The sequence below is a fragment of the Heteronotia binoei genome, chromosome 4, assembly GCF_032191835.1.
Source record: "Heteronotia binoei isolate CCM8104 ecotype False Entrance Well chromosome 4, APGP_CSIRO_Hbin_v1, whole genome shotgun sequence".
Lineage (NCBI taxonomy): Eukaryota > Metazoa > Chordata > Lepidosauria > Squamata > Gekkonidae > Heteronotia > Heteronotia binoei.
The window spans coordinates 20,215,964-20,237,474 of NC_083226.1; the positions used below are offsets into that span (position 1 = coordinate 20,215,964).

Here is a 21,511-nt window from a genome sequence, read left to right on the forward strand (position 1 = left end):
GGTCCGATCCCCCAAGGACAGAGCCAATCGCAGTGTTCCTCCACTGGAGTAAGAGGTGTTTCAGAATAGCCCAGCCAGCATGCATCTGGAAACAGCTGTCCCCATGACACAAGGATGCTTTCTTTGGAACATTTGTAACTGCCTCTGTCCCCTCCCTTTCCCTCCCCATTGTAGCCCTAGCTTCCCTACCACCAGCTCAACTGAAGGACTGTCTTCTCCCACATGTTCCAGTCTGGGAACTAAGATCATAGGGAGAGACCATCTTAATCATTCCATTGACCAAAAGAGATCATCCAGCGGGTCCATGAGACAGGGCCTTTCAGTGGTAGCCCCATATTTATGGAACAACCTCCCCCAGGGTGGTGTGCCTGGCCCCCTCACTCTCAGAGTCAGTTTGGTGTAGTAGTTAAGTGTGCGGACTCTTATCTGGAACAACAAGGTTCGATTCCCCACTCCTCCACTAGCAGCTGCTGGAATGGCCTTGGGTCAGCCATAGCTCTTGCAGGAGTTGTCCTTGAAAGGGCAGCTGCTGTGAGAGCTCTCTCAGCCTCACCCACCCCACGGGATGTCTGTTGTGGGGGGAGAAGATATAGGCGATTGTGAGCCACTCTGAATCTCTGATTTAGAGAGAAGGGCGGGGTATAACTCTGCAGTCTTCAGTCTTTAGGAAGCAACTGAAGGCAGTTTTACTGAAGGCTGAAGGTGCCTACTTGTGATGGCATTTGATTCGTTCTTCTGCCTACTGGCGGTATCCCGCTCTCAGGTTTAGTCACATCTACCAGTACACGCCCAGGGAGTAAGAGGTATTATTGGTGCCATCGATAGGGGACTATTAGCATAGTGCAAACTGAGATACTGAATTGTAAATTATGATGTTTTAATCGGCTGACATTATGTTGCGTCTACATTGTTGTCACTCGACCTGAGCCTGCCTGCGGGGGAGGGAGGGCTAGAAGCCTAATAAAATTAAATAAAAATATTTATTTGATTTATATCCCGCCCTCCCCGCCGGAGCAGGCTCAGGGTGGCTCACAACAACAAAATGAAAACAATCAATTTAAAAATTGCATAACATTAATGCAACCATTTTAGATTCAATAATTAAAACAATCTGGTGCTGATAACACTACATGTGGTTCATCTTCCTTCTCTGGGCGGGCAGACTTTATGCACCCGCTCCCCAAGCAGGGCCGGATTAAACCCTGTGGAGGCCCCGAGGCAGTCAAAATCTCAGGGGCCCCCGTGCAAACTATCTCAGAGTTGGAGCGCCTGCCCCACCGCCTGTGGCCCCCGCTGCAGCCTGCAGGCCCCTTCTCAAAAGCCCCTTTGACAAAAAAAAAAAAAACCACTGCAGGGGAGAGGCAGAGAGAGGCAAACTTGGCGATGACACCACCATCAGCTGCACCATGCAAGCTGGGCAAAGAGCAGCTCAGTTGCCAGCTGCTCGTGGAGGCTGGGAGGGCTACAAGCAGGGGGAGGAACGGGGGGAGAAGCTTGGCCAGGGCCCCTAAAGGTGTGGGGGCCCACAGGCCAGCGCCTACTTGGCCTAATTGTTAATCTGGTCCTGTTCCCAAGTCAAAACAGCAGAATTGTGGAAAAGAAGAAAGAGGCAGGTTTGGTTCTCGATAAGATGCACTGCAGAATATGGGAACCCTTAGTATAGAATCTGAAGGTTTTTGTTTCAGGGCACACGCGACCTTGCTGTCAGGAGAAATATTCCCCCAAATTCTTCAACCCCACCCCTCCTTCAGTCTTAAAGCCCTTCTCCCGACCTACAAAATCTGATAACCGAATCTACAGCAGACAGGAAGGGCCGCTGCTGCTTTGCAGGCCCCTCCCCTGCCTGCCTCCGTCTCTCCGGGTCCTGCCCCATACCTGCCGTCCTTCTTGATATGACAGACATAGTGGCCACACATGGTGGAGGTGCCCATGTGGCTGATGAAGGCAAAGAGATGATATTCTGAAAGGAAAGAGAGGGGGGGGAGAGACAGATCAGATTGCGCTAAACCAATGTTTAAGCCGAGTTAGTGCGAGCCAGTTCACAGTTTTTTTTGTCTTCGCTCAGGAAAAATGGCCCCAGAGCAAACTAATGTATGCGGGAGCTCCCAACTTTTCATGCCAGTAGCTCATGAAGCAGAATTTCTGCTCAAAAGACCCCACAGCTTAGAGGGAGTATTAACCTTCCACACAGACCCTGGAGGAGGGGTGGGAGGCTGCTCCAATGTTGAGCTCTCTCTTTCCAGAAGGGAAACGCCCGGAAATATCTTGTCTCAGTGATGGCTCAGGAGCCATCCGGAACCGAGAGGCGACGTTGTCCAGGAGTTCCCGTGCTGGACAGACCCAGGTTCCATTTTCCATTGAGCGTAAGAAGTAGCAAGTGACTGCCTCCGGCTTAAGAGGTGCAGCCCTGGGATGTCCCACCTCTGAAGCCAAAGGCTGTCGTGTCTCTCAGCCTAACCTCCCTCATAGGTCCAGACGGGTGGCCGCGTTAGTCTGAAGTAACGGAACACAGAGTTTGAATCCAGCGGCACCTTTAAGACCGGCAAAATTTAATTCTGCGTATGCCAGAATTAAACTTTGTCAGTCTTCAAAGGTGCCACTGGACTCAAAACTTTGTTCTACTTCATAGGATTGTTGTTGGGGGCTAAACGGGCGGGGGCCACGTATACTACCCTGAGCGATTTGGGGGAGAAAAGGCAGGATAACAACTGAAAAGTGGGATGCAGGGATGTGTTAAGAAGCCCGCCTTGTTGCTTAAGAGGGTACGTTTCTTGATCTCGGAAAGGACCGAGTCTGCCCCAAATACTCAAACTCCCTTCCCCAGCCTGGTCTGAACCTAACAGCCCATCTAAGGCAGCTCTCCATTTCCACCTATGGCCGCCCAAGATACAAAGGAAATAGCTCTTCCCCTGCTTGTCATCAAGCACGCAGCAGAGCACACCACCTCTGAACATGGAGGTTCCCAGTAGCTGTTGTGGCTAACATCTGGCAATACACTCATCCTCCGTGAATCCACCTCATCTTCTGCTTAAGCCAGGGGGTTACTGCCAAGACCTTAGGGTGGCAAATCCCACATGTAAGGAGAACTTTGCAGTTAAAAGAACCCTGTGCTCCAAGGCGGTGTCCTCTGCGTCACCTCCCCTGCCCTGATGCAGGCTGTCCAACTGCCACCCCAACGGGAAACAGACTGGTGGGCAAAGGGGATGCACAAACTATGGCTTTGAAACAGGATCACACAGATTCAGGAAGGAGAGGCCCCTCTATGGCCTCTAGCCCTGGGAACCAGAGAGAACCTCCACTTTCAGCAGCAGTAAGCTGCTAAATGCCTGTGGTTAATGGCAAACATCAGGGAAGGCTTTGTTCTTTGTGCCTTGTTCACTGGTTGGCCGCTGCGTGAAACAGGTTGCTGGGGTAGATGGACCCCTGGTTTGATCCAGCAAGGGAGAGCCAGTCTGGTGTAGTGGTTAAGTGCATGGACTCTTTATGTGGGAGAACTGGGTTCAATTCCCTACTCCCCCACTTGCAGCTGCAGGAATGGCCTTGGGTCAGCCATAGCTCTCGTAGGAATTGTCCTTGAAAGGGCAGTTTCTGGGAGAGCTCTCTCAGCCCATCCTCAGCCCCACCCACCTCACAGGGTGGCTGTGGGGGGGGGGAGGTAAAGGAGATTGTGACCGCTCTGAGATTCAGAGTATAGGGCGGGATATAAATCCAATATCATCATCATCTTACGTTTTTCCCTGCCCGGGCATCTAAAGAATTAATCGCAAAGGTTTAAAAAAGGATAGGGGGCTTAAAGTCGCAGCAAAAACAGAGGTAGGGAGAGGGAGCCGATCCGCCTGCCCCAAAGCCAAGGATCCACGCCTCCTCTTGTGTCCCCAGACTCACTCCCGGGTCCATCGCGCACTTTTGGCCCCATGGGGACAGATTCAGAGATGGATTCCGCGGCCGACCGCCCCTCAGAGATGTCCATAGCAGCTTCTGCATCCAGGTCGTCGATGTGGCTGAAGATCCAGTCCACGGCCCGCTCAAGACTGTTGTTCTGCAGATGAGAGGGCGGAAGCGGTCAGGCTGGGGAGCCCCCAGCATCTCTACTTCCGGACTGGTGCCATGAGGTTTCCCAAAAGGGGGAAACCTTCAGCCACAGAGGAGAATCTCCGACCCACCGTAGCTCTGAGCGCCTTCATTGCCTGATCCCGGGAGAAGCCCATGGAGACTATGGTGGCCACGCTGTCTTCAGACGGGGGATCGGGACAGGTGATTGCGGAGCCCGGCCCGCTGGAGCCGGGAAGAACCAGAGGATTGGCAAAATCTAAGGAAGAGGGACACAAAGTTTCAGAAGGGCTTGATCCACGAGCGGGAGTCAAGTGGTTTGTTTTTAAAAAGCCATTGCCTTGGCTTGGCCCTGCAGGAGGTCAGTACAGGGTCAAGGAGGCAAGGATTGCGGGCCGCCGACCTACCTGGATCGTCCATGTGCGACATGACCCAGTTCATCGCGGCCTCAGCCCCGCTGTTCCCAGTGTAATACACGGCCTTGCGGCAAGCGTCCATCGGGAAGCCCATCTCGACGAGCTGGGTGATCACCGACTCGTCCAACATGGGGGCTGCGGGTGGGAAGGAAGGCGATGTTGTTGAATAGCAGGGCTTCTGAAGGACCGCTCGGGTAACCTTGTGGCCCGCCCAAACTTTCACCCAGATCTCTCCCTCGCCACACACCAAATCCGAACGGGGCAACTGTATCGGTGGGGGGTAAATAAACCCCACTCTCCGTGGCCTGCCCACAGAACTCAGGACAGGGCTTTCTCAGTGGTAGCACCCCATCTGTGGAATAACCTTTTCCCTAAAGGTTGGTTCAGCCTCTGGTTTGTTGATATTTAGGAGCCGAGTAAAAACAATTCTTACTTTAACTCAGCTTTATCCCACCTTTTAGCAGGTTATTATTTAAAATGTACTTTATTTCGTCTTGTTTGATGGCAAAGTCAAAGTATTTTTATTGTTGTAGCCATAGGCCATAACAACCCAGAAAGCCCCCCTAAGTATACAGTTTACTTCCAGCCATAAAAATTAAAACATAAAAATACATAGCAAAATACAGTACTACAAACAAGATTTAAAACATATATAATAAAAAATGTGACAGAATGAAGCTATAACTTGGCCAAAATTTTTGTATGGGTGGCCGTAGTTACCTTCTTTCTTATTTTTATTGCTAAAAAGATGAAAGTAGCCACCTTAAGGGTAACATCTGGAATGACATCAACGAATAAAAATCTAATACACTCCTCTTCTGATTTAAACTTTGTGAGAAATTGATTCAGCAGATTATTTCTGATGGGCCCATAAAATGGACAGGATAGACTACAATGCACAATGTTTGATATTGTTCCTGCCCCTTGATTGCTATCATTGCTTGCCTTGTTTTGTTACTCGTCATATTAAAATTTTCAGGTGGTTGCTTCCAACTGGATTTTAACAGTTTTGATCTGTTTTTTTCCCTAAGCCACCTGAAGCAGCTCTCTAAAGAGATGGGTTGCCACGTTGGAAAGTCAGTCGGACACGCTGCTGCTGAATGCTGCCTCCGATTCTGTAAGCGTTCCCAAGATGCACCAGGAGCACCGATTAGCTCAGGGGTTCTTAAAATTTTTAATCTGCTGCAGCAACACCAGGGAAACCGCATGCGCCTTGAATGCCGCCAAAGAGACTGGGATCGCCCAACAGAACTCTGGGGAGGGACGGTGGCTCAGTGGTAGGGCATCTGCTTGGGAAGCAGAAGGTCCCAGGTTCAATCCCCAGCATCTCCAACTAAAAGGGTCCAGGCAAATAGGTGTGAAAATCCTCAGCTTGAGACCCTGGAGAGCCGCTGCCAGTCTGAGTAGACAATACTGACTTTGATGGACCAAGGGTCTGATTCAGTATAAGGCAGCTTCATATGTTCATATGTTCTGTCTGGAATTCTGCAATCTTAACAATTTCAGGGCGATCCAGGCTGTGGGCAGCTAAGAAGATGCATTTAACAAGCAGCTGTTCAACTTTTAGGCATCCCGGTATCAGGACTTTTGAGAAGCTGTGTCTTCTCTAGTCAAGGTGGATGTATGAGCCGCATAGGTCTTTACGATCAGCAACTCAACAGCTTTTGGTAATACCCGGCCCCATAGATGTCTCTCTGGCCTGGACAAGGGCCAGGGCCTTTTCAGCCCTGGCCCCTGCCTGGTGGAATGAGCTCCCCCTGGAGATCCAGGCCCTGCGGGATCTGCTCCAGTTCCGCAGGGCCTGTAAAACAGAGCTCTTTTGCCAGGCTTTCAGCTGAGGCAGTGGACGTCACTTGTTACTGGCCTCCCTCCTTCATTCCATCCCAGTGCTACAAGACCTGCTGGACCTGGACAATAGGCCATGTCTGTGAGGCAGAGCCAGTTTGGTGTAGTGGTTAAGTGTGCGAACTCTTATCTGGGAGAACCGGGTTTGATTCCCCACTCCTCCACTTGCACCTGCTAGCATGGCCTTGGGTCAGCCATAGCTCTGGCAGAGGTTGTCCTTGAAAGGGCAGCTGCTGTGAGAGCCCTCTCAGCCCCACCCACCTCACAGGGTGTCTGTTGTGGGGGAGGAAGGAAAAGGAGATTGTGAGCCGCTCTGAGACTCTTTGGAGTGGAGGGCGGGATATAAATCCAATATCTTCATCTACCTCACAGGGTGTCTGTTGTGGGGGAGGAAGGTAAAGGAGACTGTGAGCCGCTCTGAGACTCTTCAGAGTGGAGGGCGGGATATAATCCAATATCTTCATCTACCTCCCAGGGTGTCTGTTGTGGGGGAGGAAGATAAAGGAGATTGTGAGCCGCTCTGAGACTCTTTGGAGGGGAGGGCAGGATATAAATCCAATATCTTCTTCATCTTCTTATTGTCACTCTGTAGTTTTAGAATTCATGTATTTTTAAATTGGTCTTTTATTGTTTTTTACTGTTGATTGTTTTTATGATGTAACCCGCCCTGAGCCTGTTCTACCAGAAGGGCGGGCTCAACATCTAAAATGAATGAATGAATGTCTGGTGAGACATCACAAGCCTCTTTAGAAGACCCAAACCTGGAGAAGGAAGGAGTGCCAGGTTCTGGCTCTTTGGCAAGATGCTCCCCCAAGTGAGGTTCTCAAGGTGCTGCAGGCCAGGCTGCTCTGGAAATACCATCTTGCGAGCCTCCCCTTTGTGGCCCTCACCCACCAGTTCAACAACAGCTCTAGCAGGAACATCCCAAGACACGAAATGGGGTGGGGGGAGGTGTTTAAAGGCAGGCATTCACTGGTAAAGTGACACAAAGTCAGATTGAGCGAGCAGGAAGGGAAGGAAGTAGCGCAGGCAAACAGGACACCAAGAGAGAGAGGACGAAGCGAGGGAAGGGATGAAGGCTCCAGGAGGGAGGAGGAGGAGGAGGAGAGAAGAGTCACTAACATGTCGGAGAGGAGAAGTGAGGGGAGCAGAAGGAGTCGTCGTCCTCGTTGCCATAGAAACCCAGGCTACCTTTGGGCTCATCGGGCGTCACCAGCGGAGGCGCGATGTCCGGCATCTCCTCCTCGTCGGGCTGAAGTCCGGTCCCCCGCAGCGCGGAGATGTCCAGCTCCTCCGGCATTTCGATGGAGACATCTGGCAACACAGAAGGGATTCGCTGGGGAAACGCCCGGGCGGGGGGGGGGACCCTATCCAAAGCACACAGTCGTGTTTTGCAAGCGTATGCATTCAGCCAGCAAAGCAGGCCCATGCTAACGCTGCCTGACTGTGCTCCGCGGATACGCCAAATGGAACAAGGTCACGCGGGAATGCTTTTGTTGAGCGCTGACGCTGTGTTGAGGCTAAGAATGAGGGCTGGAATCTCACTGTAGCGGCAGCCTCTGACCATGTTATACTGAGCGAGGCCGCTGATCTGTCAAACTCATCTCCTTTGACTCTGATCAGCTCTTTGGGGACTCGGGCAGAGGCCTTCCACGTGGCCTACTGCCTCAGTCCTTTTTAAACTGAAGATGCTGGGGATTGAACCCGGGATCTTCTGCGTGCCAAGCAGAGGCTTTTCCACTGAGACAAAAACCCAAGCAAGTAACGTGGTATTCCTCAGATAATATAAACTGCAGATAATGGGCTAATTTACAGGGCTGTTGCGGGCATGAGAGCTAAAGGAACCAATCTAAAGACTCAGATGCTGTAATGTAAATGCTTATTATTCTGAGCAGGCCTTGAATTCAGCAGGAGCTCACAAGAGTGCAGGTCCTGAACCTTTCTGACCTACCCTCCTCCTCTCCACCTACATACCTTGTCCACTGAATAGTAGGTGCAGCTGCATAACAATCCCTGGATTAGGAGAGCAGGTGGCCAGCCAGCCACCAGGAGCTTTGCCACGCCCCAGCAGCCTCATTAACCCCTGGAGAAGCCCATGCCATCCTTTCTCCACTTATGTGATTCTGGGTGGCGGGTGGCTTGCTGGCCTTGACTGTTGGGAGAGGCTGCTCAGAAGAGCCCCAGGCGAGCCCAAGCAGGCCTCACTTGCCCGAGGCTCTCCTTTCTTGCATCAGGTTGCTTTGGCTGATGGGGGTGGGGGGTGGGGTGGCATATGCTTACGAGTTATGCTAATAAGCTCCATCACCTATTTTTCTACAAAACAACCCCTGATTTCAAAGGACTACAGAACCCAGTGGTAGTACTGAAAACTGCCATATTGGAACGGGGTGAGGGCAGGGGAGAAAAATCATGGGCAGACCCTGGTGCATCATCAGGGCCCCACAGTACTAACCAAGCTTTTTAGGTACCCAGTCTAGGCCAAAGGTGAATTTCTTAATCTGGATCACTAGATAATCCGGGAAGGAGGCGAACCGGGTAGTCCTGCAAAGGGAGTAAGAGAGAGAAGCAGTGAAACATCCTTTTGTCAACAGCAGAGGGAGAAAGGATGGATAACATCTCAGGAAATGCTTCAGCATTCCGTTTGCCCGTCCTACAGGCTGTTGTCATGAGGGCAGCAACCAAAAGGGACTCCTCTGGCACAGAAATGAGCCAGGGCTGTGGGCAAACTGGAACACCAGAAGGGAATCTGACAAAAGAGGAAGAAGGCAGGAGAGAGGAGTGGACTCAACCAATGGCACGCATTTACTCTTGACTGATAGTTTGATGGGCTTGTACTGTACAGTCCCATTGAGTCCCAATGAATCAGGATGGCCAGATCTGACACCATGCCAGGAGAATTATGCTTTATGATGATGATGCCACATTGTTCTCCAGTGGATGTAGCCACATGTGCCTTTTATCAGTTACATCCAAATTGCCAGGTGTGCCCCTAACTTGGAAGAAGGGACCTGGTTGCTGTGATTCTCTCGTCTTGCACTACTATAACATGATCTTGGGGACTGTACTGAAGCTCAGGTCTGGACAAAGTTCTGCTCTGCAGTACGGAAGAGCTAGTAGAAAAGTCCAGATCATCCTGCATTTGACTAAATCTGCACAAGACCTGCCAGTTTGCTGCTGGGTACATCAAGGTGCCTGTTAGCCTCTGGGGCTTTCTGTGGTCCAGGCTCCACATGACTTTGAGAAAGCCTTTTCCTGAATGAGCCGTTCCCAGAGCCGCTGTTTGCATCAGTCACTGGGGGGACTTGGGAAGGAGAACAGGCCCCAGTAGCCAATCTTTTTTCCTCTGCAGTCCATGTATCAGTGAGACCGCTGAGGCCAGTCCTTACACGAGCCACATGGTCTGAGGCTGTATACCATGTTGCTCCAGAGGCCTCTAGAGGATGGGCAGGTGAGGGAGAGGCTCACGTAAGGGAAAAACCATTATAGGGAAGAAGGCATTATTCATGGTTCCTTCCACAGGATCCTACTCCCTGCTCCCGGCAGTTTCTAGAATTACACATTGCTGGAACGGCACAGGAAAGATACTCAAGGAAATGCTGTTACATGCCCAGGGAAATGCTGATTGCCACTTTAGACTCAGGCAGCAACTTTTCTCCGGGACAGTTTTGCCAAGGATTTTGGAGAGCTCCCTGCCCCCCAAAATCTTCTGGGCTTGAAGCAAGGGTCACAAGCAGTGTTCCCTCTAAGCTGAGTTGGCGTGAGCTAGCTCACAGGTTTTTAGCCTCCAGCTCGCACATTTTTGTCTTAGCTCAGGAAGGAGGACCCCCGAGCAACGTTCCCTCTAAGATTGAGTCTTGTGAGCAAAAATTCTACTTTGTGAACTACTGGTATTAATGTTGTGAGCTACTGGTATTCAAATTGTGAGCTACGGAATACAGTTAGTGTGCTCTGGGACCATTTTTCCTGAGCAGAGACAAAAATGTGGGAGCTGGAGGCTAAATATCTGTGAGCTAGCTCACACTAACTCAGCTCACCACTTTAATGCCAGCAGCTCACAAAGTAAAATTTTCTGCTGACAAGACTTAGAGGGAACATTGGTCACTAGGTGTACGTGTGTAGGGGGAAAGTACTTGTACGTTTCCTGCATTGTGCAGAGTTGGACTAAATGACCCTGGAGGTCCCTTCCAACTCTATAATTCTAATATTCTAAGACAACCGAAGCGAGGCAAGAATATTTTTAAAAACAGAACATGGCTAGGGGGGAATGAGACAGCAGCAGCTTCTGGAGATACTGAAGATCAGGCTCTCCGCTTAATGAGCTGCAAGCCAACGGGTCGCCTTACCGGAGTCCTGCTCCCATCTCCAACTATTCCCCCACCGTCTTCCACCCTCCTCCACTCACTTGAGGGCCACAGACTTGGCCTGCAAGGCTGTGCTCCAGAAGTCGTCCACTTGTTCTGGGGCCCCATAGGCCTCCAGGCAGGAGCTGAAAGGCACCTTGGCACGGACCAGCTCGGGCAGAGGTTGCTTCTCCGCTTCCGCTTGCCGCTTCTTCTCTTCGTATTCCAGCAGCTCATCTGCAGTGTGCGGGGGGGGGGGGGAGGGGGGCAGGGAGGGAACAAGCGCAAAAAAGAGGACACGTGAGCCTGTGTAGGGGTCTTTAGAGAGTGTGTGTGTGTGGGGGGGGAACAATAGTAAACGAAGGAGGCGTGATCCCGTGGATCATTCATTAGCTGCAGAGAAATACCAGGGGAAACAACTGCAAAAGGGAATGTTGCAGCTTAGTGTGGCTCAGATCAGGACGGGCAAGTCCTGCTTTTGCTACAATTGTCAGTGGGGTTGAACCCTGTGCCCAGGACAGCTTTCAGACTCATCAGCTTCTGACTAGACACGGGAACATACCTGACACTGAGCCAGGGCTTATCTGAGCCAGTGTCTATCTGAGCACAGCCATCTATCATGGGGGCAGCAAGTGAGGTGCAGTGGACAGAGCGCTGGATCAGGATGGGGGAGATTTCAAAGCTGCCCAGAAGCACCCTGGGTATCTTTGGGCCAGTCATGCACTCTTGAATAGACCTTGCAGGGTTGTTGTGAGAGTAAAATGGAAGGGGGGAATCATGTAAGACCTCATTTGGAGTATTGTGTTCAGTTTTGAGCACCACATTTTAAGAAGGATAGACAAACTGGAACAGGTCCAGAGGAGGGCGACGAAGATGGTGAGGGACCTGGAGACCAAGTCCTATGAGGAAAGGTTGAAGGAGCTGGGCATGTTTAGCCTGGAGAGGAGGCGGCTGAGAGGTGATATGATCACCATCTTCAAGTACTTGAAGGGCTGCCATATAGAGGATGGTGCAGAATTGTTTTCTGTTACCCCAGAAGGTAGGACTAGAACCAATCAGGTTGAAATGAAATCAGAAGAGTTTCTATCAGAGTGGCTCCTCAGTGGAACAGGCTTCCTTGGGAGGTGGTGGGCTCTCCTTCCTTGGAGGTTTTTAAACAGAGGCTAGATGGCAATGTTGATCCTGTGATTTCAGGGGGAGGTATTTGTGAATTTCCTGCATTGTGCAGGGGATTGGACTAGAGTACCCTGGGGGTCCCTTCCAACTTTTATACTCTATTATTCTATACACTCAGCTCCTTGGCAGAAGGGCAAAAGAAGATTACCATAGATTTATACCCCGCCCTTCTCTCTGAATCAGAGTCTCAGAGTGGTCACAATCTCCTTTATCTCCTTCCCCCCACAACAGACACCCTGTGAGGTGGGTGGGGCTGAGAGAGCTCTCGCAGCAGCTGCCCTTTCAAGGACAACTCCTACAAGAGCTATGGCTAACCCAAGGCCATTCCAGCAGCTGCAAATGGAGGAGCGGGGAATCAAACACGGTTCTCCCAGATAAGTGTCCATGCACTTAACCGCTACACCAAACTGGCTCTGATAGAGAGTTGCACATAGGTAGAAAAGCTGGGGAATATGGAGAGGAACAGATTTGGTCATTATGGAAGTTCAGCTCCTTCGCCTGCTACCCTTTTTGAGCTGGAGAGGCCGGGGGCTGATCTTTTTGGATGCAAGATACAAGCTCTACCACTGATTCACTGCCTCAGCACGACAGAAAGGACGGGCAATTTGTCTGGCAATGACTAGCAGTCCTGCTTAGCTCCGTATGCAACAGAAGGACCAGCTCTCGTGCACACGCTGCCAGACCCCGTTGTCAAGTCTCTGTAAAACCTTGGTCAAGCCTGTACTTAACTTTGGTTCAAGCAAAGAGCCTTCTGGGTAAAGCCTAACTGTATTTCAATGCTGCTAGCTAAACCTCTCCCTACCCCCCTCCCTTTCCTTTGTTATGTAGCCTTGCTTTGAAATGGGAATATGTGAAGAAGTTATCTGTGCCTTCTTAGGCTGGGCATCGGGGGAGGTTGGAGCCAAAGGACGCTCAAGGCCATAGCCGGCCCGAGAACAAAATTGTAACAGCAGTGTGTGAATGTGCCCTGCACAGTGCCCCTCCCTTAAGAATCCCTTTGAAGTGTACCTTATATGATGGCATTGTACTGTATGATCTTCAGTCTTTCAATTTGAACTTAGCCAAGTACATCCTTATCAATAAACTAGCAACTTTGTTTCAGCAACGACTCGTTATTGAATTTGGAGACTTGACACCCGTGCAGCAGTGTGTTGCTTTCAACCCCTTCAACACTGCCCGCTCTAGCCCCCAGACCTTTATTCAGAGCCGCCTCCATGGGCACCGGCAGCTGCATGATGTAGTCGACCCGCTGGGTGTACTTCACTTTCTCCGTGGCCAAGCACTTGAGCTTCTCCTCCACCAGGAAGCGGAAGACCTCGTTTGGGTTCTCCGAGCTGCGGCAGTTCCTCTAGAGAGTGCAAGAGGGGAGGAGGAAGATGGGCAGGCGGTTACGGTTCGCAAAGAGACCAGCCGGGAAAAGCTTCCCATGTAAAAACCCACACTGACCGTTTCCAGACATGCCCCCTTTCACTAAACAGGCTCTAGGTTGAATTTGTTTCCTGAGAAAGCAGCTGAGCAAAGGGCACAAAATCCTGGGGCATGTTCTAGGGCAGGTGCCCAAATTTAGATCAACTGGGTCTCCAAGTACCAACGCATGAAGAGGGAACGCACCTTTTGAACGTGCCCAGCTCTCTACAGCAGCTGTTCAGGCCAGGGAGATACCTGAATAACGGGTACTGGTCAATAAGCCGTATATCAGAGCTGCCTACCCACTGATCTTCCACCTTGAGGAATCCCCGAGAAACTTTAGAACCCTCCTGCACATGGTTCAAAACCAACCAACCTATACCTAGTCCCAGGGTTTCTTCTGTAGCGGCAACTCCTTTGCATATTAAGCCACACACCCTTGATGTAGCCAATCCTCCAAGAGCTTACACGGCTCTTAGTACAGGGCCTGCTGTAAGCTCCAGGAAGATTGGCTACATCAAGGGTGTGTGGCCTAATATGCAAAAGAGTTCCTGCTACAAAAAAGCCCCCTGCCTATTCCTCTAAAAGGATTCCAGCTCACCAACCACATTCCACGGATTTACTGGAGTCCTCTGGAGTAAAAAAACCCACTGCAGAACGCTTTTGCTTTGTCCAGGTCCCCTGCCCTCAACACAAAATTAATCATTCAGAGCTGTTCTCAGAGGAAACCCTAAAGGAGGGGACTTTTGCTGAGGAACCGGCCTCAACCTGCGCTCACTGGGGACGCTGCAGCCAACTTTTCTCTACAGCAGCAGCGCCTGCAGGTGCCCTGCAGTGCTGACCTTTGACACCGCTCCTAATGCTTCAAAAGCAACCAAGCCAATTGACTGCCCTCCTCTTCCTGGCCCCCCAGACACCGAACCCGAGGCAGACCCTGAGAGAAAGCAAGCAGCTATTACCTCCACCATGTTGATAAAGTGCAGGAAGAACTCCTGGGCGTCTTGCTGCCGATTGGTGGAAAATTCCGGATGGCCTTTGCCCACCAGAGATTTAAACATGCGTGGTGCGATGCCGTCCTGAACCCCCTACGAAGACAGAGGAGAAGCGGGTGAGTGTGTTTCAAACAGGGGAGTGTCCTGTAACTGCTGCGCAACAGCCGGCGCTCCCAATCCTCACCTTCTGGTCTGGCTGCTGTTCCCCATCTGAGAGAGCCGGCTTGGAATATTCACCAGAGAGAAGCCCGTGGCCCAGCTTGGCTCTGGAAAGACAAATGAGTTCATCAGTCAAGAGCAGGGATGGCCAGACTGTGGCTCAAGAACCGCATGTGGTTCTTTCACACGTATTATGTGGCTCTCAGAGCTCCCACTGCCCAGTCTGCTGGCTTGGAGAAGGCATTTGTTTCAAATCACTTCTCCAAGCCAAGCCAGCTGGCAGTCTGGAGAATGCATTTAAAGTTGCTTTCTTTCCACCTCTCCTCCCTCCCCTATTTTCCTTTTTTTCTTCCTAAAAGCCAGTTTGGCGTAGTGGTTGAGTGCATGGACTCTCATCTGGAAGAGCCGATTCCATACTCTTCCACTTGCACCTGCTGGAATGGCCTTGCGTCAGCCATAGCTTTCGTAGGAATTGTCCTTGAAAAGGCAGCTGTTGCAAGGACTCTCTTAGCCCCACCTACCTCACAAGGTGTCTGTTCTGGAGGGGAGGAAGGTAAAAGAGACTGTGACTGCTCTGAGACTCTGAGATGAGTACAGGGCAGGATATAAATCCAATAATAATATCATCATCATTATCATCGTCCTTCCTTCCCTCATCCGATGTTCATGTCTTGCAGCTCCCAAACATCTGACTTTTATCCTATGTGGCTCTCACGTTAAGCAAATTTGCCCACCCTTGGTCTAGAGACACTCGGAGACTTCGCTATCCAGCCCCATTTTAAATCTCAGTGGAGGCTGCTGTCTCACATAACAGCAATGGGCCTTATCTGATAATGTCGCCACATCTCAACCGGGAAATCTAAAGCACTTAGAAGGCAATGGGCTTGTAAATTCTCACAAGAGGTAAAAACGATCTCTAGGTTAGTTCCTCCAGGAAAGTAACAGGGTTTGTTTCTTTTTTTTAACTCAAGAAGTTTAAGTTCATTTGGGTCAGTCAGACGCTTTCAGGGACTTCTACCGATGAACACTCATTTCAATGGTTAAGTTTCAAGTTCTTGTGATTCAGCAAGAAAACAGTCGAACATGTGTTTTTCCAGATTTTAGATAGAACCGCTGGCAAAGTATCAATTTCGGAGAAGACTATGAAAAGTAAAATGCCGTGGGTGAACCCAGCGGCGCAGGTTGCGCGCTGATAATGGATGGGGGCCAAGAATCGCTGCTACGTACACTTGAGTGCTGAAGTCCTGCGTCGGATCCGTGGGAGCATTTCGGAATATTTTTTCTAGCTTGTCTACGTACCTGCAAAGCAAACCGGAGAGAGCCCAACTGAGGTACTGAAACTGCACCCTTTAAAATTAAGCAGGCTGGGGCTATTGGCCATTGCTATCTGCTCAGGGTTTGTGATCCAGGCCTCGAAGTTAACATCTGCCACCTGGTTTCTCTCACATGCTTGGGGACAGGGACTGCCCTCTTCTGTTGACACTTCAGGCGCCACACTTACATCCACATGGGAGCAGGAAGACATGTCCTCAAGGAAGTAGCAGCATGCAGCACTGGGAAGGGAGGGGGGGGTCTCTCTCTCTCTCACACACACACACACACCTTTCATTTCCCACTCCTGCTGCTTCTCCATCTTTTCCCTGTCGTACCAGCACAAAAGCAAATTAAAAATAGTGATTTTCCTTGGGATTTCCCTTCGTTCAGACCTCTCCCTCCACCCATTCTGCTCCTTTTCCCTCTCCCTACCAATCCACTGCATGGTTCAGTAGGGAAAGCCCTTTAAAGGACACAGGCGAGGATAAGCGATAGGTCGTCAACATGGACCGTGTCCTTATCCTCCCTATTTCTGAGAAATGGTGGGTGCTCAAAGTTTTGTATATTAATCTATGTCTTGAATCTTAATCGTTAATTGTATTTGAAATGTTGGAACCCACTCTGAGCCTTGTAGTGCAGGGGGTGGGGGGGGGGGGGGAGGGCCAAAAGCTTAACAGCAGCAGCAGCAACAACAAAATGTTCTGGCATACAAGGAACCAGTGTTCCCTCTAAGCTGAGTTAGTGTGAGCTTGCTCACAGTTTTTTAGTCTCTGGCTCACATATTTTTGTCTTAGCTCAGGAAGGATGACCCCAGAGCACAATACTTTATGCAGTAGCTCACAACTTTAATGCCAGTGGCTCACAAAGTAGAATTTTGGCTCACAAGACTCCACTGCTTAGAGGGAGTATTGCAAGGGACTGGGTAATGGCTCCGCACCTCTGTAGATGAGAGAACTGCTATGTAAGGAAGGCTTTTAATAAAAGCACAAAAGTAGCCTCAACTTCTGCTGCCACACCCACGAGGAAGAGGCTTCCTCCTTGCCACTTACTTCCGCTGGAAGTCTGGTATGCTGAACAGCACCTGCACCACTGAGTTGAGGTAGCAGCTGTTCCCCAAGTTACGGATGCCCGTGTAGCCAGGGCCGTAAAGGGGCTTGAGCTGTACCCCGGACTCCTGGATCAGCTCCCACTCGCCAATCCGCTGGTTCATATCAATCTCAAGCTCGGTCATCGTCTTGTCAGTCTGCAGGGGAAGAAGAATAAAGGACGCAGGCTCAGGGTTGGAAAGACTGCAAGAGTAAAAACCCAGCTTGCTGGAGGAGGAGCCCTTCCTCAAATTATGGGGAAAATTAAACATGAAGTACATAAAGAATACTTCATAGGAAAATAACAATCCTTAAAGCCATCAGTATTTTTTCCTGGAAGGTAAATTTCCAAAACGTACCAAATATAATCCCACTGTCAATACTTGGATTCAATAATATGTCTTTGTAGTCTATGTATTATTCTTATCATCTTGGTCTTTATGTTGGTAATTTAGAACGTTCCTTTCTATATTTCCTTTTGTCTTGTTTGTAGAGTGGCCGTTATTCCTGGTTTCCCCCTCTCCTTTTTTGTGTCTTGTTTAAAACATGTGTGTGTGTGTGCACGCGCACATATGTGTATATACATATATTTAAAAGAGCCTTCTCTCATCTTGAGAACGTTGGAAGAGCCCTGCTGGATCAGACCAGTAGCCTACCTAGCCCAACAGCCTGTTTTCGCACAGAGGCCACAGTCTTCCGCAAACGCCGTTGCCCAGTGCTGTCATTCCGACGTTGGCTGCCTGCACATGGACGCTACCTTCACTAAGGGCTAGCAGCCACTGAGGGGCTCTTCTCCAGGAATCTGTCTAGCCCTCTTTTAGAAGCCACTCGCTGAGGACATCTAAAAGTTCCCCTTCCTGAACTGCAGGGCTTTTGGGGGGAGAAAAAGCCCAGCAGGAACTCATTTGCATATTAGACCACACCCCCTGACATCACCATTGTCTCACGCGGAAAAGGCCCAGCAGGAACTCATTTACACGTTAGGCCACACCCCCTGACAGCACGATTGTTTCACACGGAGCTTTCTTGTAGTAAAAGCCCAGCAGGAACTCATTTGCATATTAGGCTACACACCCCTGATGCCAAGCCAGCTGGAATGGTATTATTATTAATAGCTTATTTATATTCTGCCCATTCCCCCATGGGGGCTCAGGGCAGAGTACATCAATGAATCACAATACATTACAATAAAATCACAATAAAATCAGTTTCAATAGCAAGTTAGTAGTACAGCAAGATGGTCCAACAGAGTGATGTAGTGGTATGATATTGTAGTGGAGGCCAACTGATCTAACAAATAGATGCCCACGCCTCATCCAAAAGCCTGGGGGAACAAGCTCCATTTTACAGGCCCTACGAAAGGTTAACAAGGTGTTCTTGTGTTTTCCTGCTCAAAAAAAGCCCTGCTGAACCCCAAACCGAGAGAGAAAAGCTCTGCCGCAGATGCCAACAGTTCTTGGCACCTGCTAAAAAGTCACTCTATCCAACAACCATGTCCATGTCCGAACCTTTCTGTCCAGAAGTGACAAAAAAGACCCAGAAAGCTGTCGCTCTCAGGCTCGCTGCCCTGACTCACCTTCTGCATTTTCAGCATGTCAATTCCAAAGTGGGCCAGATGTTCAGCCAGGTTGGGGTCCAGCACCATATCATCCTCATCGTAGGAGTAGACATCTGCAGCAGAAGTGGGGAATGAGAAAAAGACACCCTTTGGCCCAGAGCTCCTCCGCCTCTAGAGCAGGGACGGCCAACTATATCAGACTGAATGGAGCCCGCTAAACTCTTTGTATCCAGGCTTACTGAATTTTATATCCAGGTGTTATTAAAAGGTTGACGACGCTTTCTCTCCCAGAGAGGTCTTTTTTTTTTAAATGGTGCACCAGAGTGATATTTCATACTTGGGACATTTTATTGTCTCTTTCTCTGGTTTCACAGGCAATGCCCCCAGCCTGGAACTTCCCCACCCATCGAAGCTAGAGGTCCCCGGTGTGGTGCCCATGGGTATCATGGTGCCCACCAACACCTTTTCTGGTTCCAACCAAGCATTTTTTTGGAAGTGGGTGGGACCAGTAGGGCTTCTGCCCTGCAAGGCTTCTGACTGGCTGTGCAGGTATTTCGAAATGTTGCTCTGGTAGCAGCTGCCAGCAAAGCGACAAAGAATAATCAGCTTTTGAGTGTGGGAGGGAGGGAGGGCGGCAGGCAGGCAAACTGATGGGAGAGAAACAGGTGAAAAGAAAACAACTTTTAATTTTAAATGCCTTCTCCAAGTTGCCAGCTGGCTTGGAAAAATGATTTAGAGAGAGAAATGCCTTCTCCACGTTGGACGGGGCAGTGGGGGCTTTGAGAGCCACACGATTATGTGTGAAAGAGCCACAGTTTGGCCACCCCGATCTGCACTGTGTGACCGAAGTTAAATGGGGGCAATCATTCTGTAGTTAGCTCTGCCTCCTATGGCGGCCATTTTGTTGCTGCTCCCACCAGTCCAAATGTGCCTGCAGGCTCAAAAAGACTGGGGGCTCCTAGACGGGGAAGGAGGAGATGGCAAAATACATTTCCGGAGCTACCCAGGTGACTAGCTGGGAGCCCACAAGCTAGATCTGGCCCCTGCTGTGATTGTATCTGCTCTACCACCTCTTCACTGAGGTGTGCTAAAATTTTTCCCTGCAAGTAGACAAAAAGTCAAGGCTTGCAAGCCTTAACGAACAGAGAGATGTTGCAGGTTCACAGTGCATTTTTTTTTTGCACCTGTGTATATTCACAGGCAAAGTATAAGCATATCAAGATTTCCACAACCGTGAAGTTCTGACCCCTAGGCAGCATTAACTTTTCTGGTGGTTTAGAGTGTGCAGCAAGATACATAACCTCAAGACCATGCAACCCTGGGAGAGGTGCAAGATAGGCACTAATTACACCAGCATCAAGCCCTCCATTTGCAGGTACAATGACACAGGCTGGAGCTGCCCTTTAAGCTGGAGTGAGAAGAGAGCACGCAACTGGGTCCAGAAGACCGCTGCTGGGCCCACACAACAAAGCAACTCCATTGCCCTTGAAAGATTCATTTCTTTGTGCCGGGCTGTAACAGAAGAAGATGATATTGGATTTATATCCTGCCCTTCACTCTGAATCTCAGAGTATCAGAGCGGTCACAATCTCCTTTACCTTCCTCCCTCCCACCCCCCCACACACACAACAGACGCCCTGTGAGGTAGGTGGGGCTGAGAGAGCTTTACAGCAGCTGCCCTTTCAAGGACAGTTCTGCGAGAGCTATGGCTGACCCAAGGCCATTCCAGCAGCTGCAAGTGGAGGAGTGGGGAATCAAACCCGGTTCTCCCAGAAAAGAGTCCATGCATTTAACCACTACACCAAACTGGCTCTGACAGCAGAGTCTGAAACAGTAGGCCAGGGCTCAGCAGCTGTCCCATCAGGAGCCAGAGGACAGCTGCAGCGATTCTCACCCGCTCCATCTGGAGTGATGGTTCCCAGCTTCACAGCCAACGGGTAGCCGGTCTCCCGGTAATGTTCGACTGCGTGGTTGTTGCCCCCGCTGCCGTCGAAGTAGCGCCGTCCACACAAGATGGCGCCGTCTGTCATGTTGAGCCACAGATTCTCACGCATGTCGCACTTGGTGCACTTCCAGCCACTGGCGGACGAAAGGAGGGAAGAGGAAGTCAGCACCTTCCTCCTTACATCCTGCACCATAACATAAACCCTTCAGCGGGATTTCTCATCACATATATATCTGATGAAGTGTACCGCTCATGCTGAAATAAAGTAAGGCGTTAGATCTTGAACGTGCTGCTAGGTTTTTCTCTTGCTACAGACTAGCAGGGCTAGTGGTAGTGGTGGAAAGAGCCATTGAGCTGTACCTGACTTATGGCGACATCATAGGGCAAGGGTTCCCAACACGGTGCCCATGGGAGTCATGGTGCTCACCTACACCTTTCCAGGTGCCCACCAAGTTTTTTTTTTAAGAAACTGGGCAGAGCCAGATGGGGCTTTTGCCCCCAGCTTCTGATTGGCCAGCGGAGATTTGATTGGCTGTGCAGATTTTACAGAATGCTGCCTAGCAGTTGCCACAACCGCACAAGGATCTTCACTGTGCGGATGATGGTAAGCTGTGGCTGTCCTTTTATGGCTGGCTCCGTCCCCTGCGGCAGCTCTTTTGTGGCAGCCATTTTGTAGCTGCGCCTCTCATGCCGTGTCAGAATTCCACAGGTGCCCACAGGCTCAAAAAAGTTGGGGACCCCGTCATAAGTTTTAAGACAAGAAAGGAGCAGAGGCCGTTTGCCATTTTCTGCCTCCGCGTAGCAACCCTGAACTTCTATGGTGGGCTACATCCAAGCACTAATTCTCCGACAAAGTGTGGATGGCACACAAAAGCTTACATTCTGAATAAAACGCTGAAGAAGAATTGCAGATTTATACCCCGCCCTTCTCTCTGAATCAGAGACTGAGAGCAGCTCACAATCTCCTATATCTTCTCTCCCCACAACAGATACTCTGTAAGGCGGGTGGGGCTGAGAGGGCTCTCACAGCGGCTGCCCTTTCAAGGACAACCTCTGCCAGAGCTATGGCTGACCCAAGGCCATTCCAGCAGCTGCAAGTGAAGGGAGTGGGGAATCAAACCCAGTTATCCCAAATAAGTACTCTTAACCGCTACATCCGCACACTTAACCACTACATCGAACTGGCTTCTTTCTTCTTAAAGGTGCTACTGGACTCCAACTTTG

At 50.2% G+C, this 21,511-nt stretch overlaps 2 protein-coding genes across 3 annotated transcripts in view; one reads left to right on the forward strand and one right to left on the reverse strand.

Moving 5' to 3' along the window:
• MLF2 (myeloid leukemia factor 2) overlaps positions 1-21,511 on the forward strand; it is a 449,608-nt gene that overhangs the window by 66,167 nt on the left and 361,930 nt on the right. The gene's annotated exons all lie outside the window — the stretch shown is intronic.
• The window catches only part of USP5 (ubiquitin specific peptidase 5), a 35,231-nt gene that overhangs the window by 730 nt on the left and 12,990 nt on the right, over positions 1-21,511 (reverse strand). The window contains exons 6-19 of one of the 2 annotated variants that reach the window (XM_060236871.1): positions 20,237-20,421; positions 18,361-18,455; positions 16,749-16,942; positions 15,613-15,684; positions 14,411-14,492; positions 14,194-14,319; positions 13,022-13,175; positions 10,714-10,888; positions 8,764-8,852; positions 7,503-7,625; positions 4,458-4,601; positions 4,164-4,309; positions 3,886-4,039; positions 1,876-1,960 (exon numbers count right to left, since the gene is read on the reverse strand). In XM_060236871.1, the coding sequence (XP_060092854.1) occupies positions 1,876-1,960; positions 3,886-4,039; positions 4,164-4,309; positions 4,458-4,601; positions 7,503-7,625; positions 8,764-8,852; positions 10,714-10,888; positions 13,022-13,175; positions 14,194-14,319; positions 14,411-14,492; positions 15,613-15,684; positions 16,749-16,942; positions 18,361-18,455; positions 20,237-20,421 (1,824 nt within the window). Of the gene's footprint in view, positions 1-1,875; positions 1,961-3,885; positions 4,040-4,163; positions 4,310-4,457; positions 4,602-7,433; positions 7,626-8,763; positions 8,853-10,713; positions 10,889-13,021; positions 13,176-14,193; positions 14,320-14,410; positions 14,493-15,612; positions 15,685-16,748; positions 16,943-18,360; positions 18,456-20,236; positions 20,422-21,511 lie in introns of both variants that reach the window. The other variant, XM_060236870.1, reaches the window with a different exon arrangement.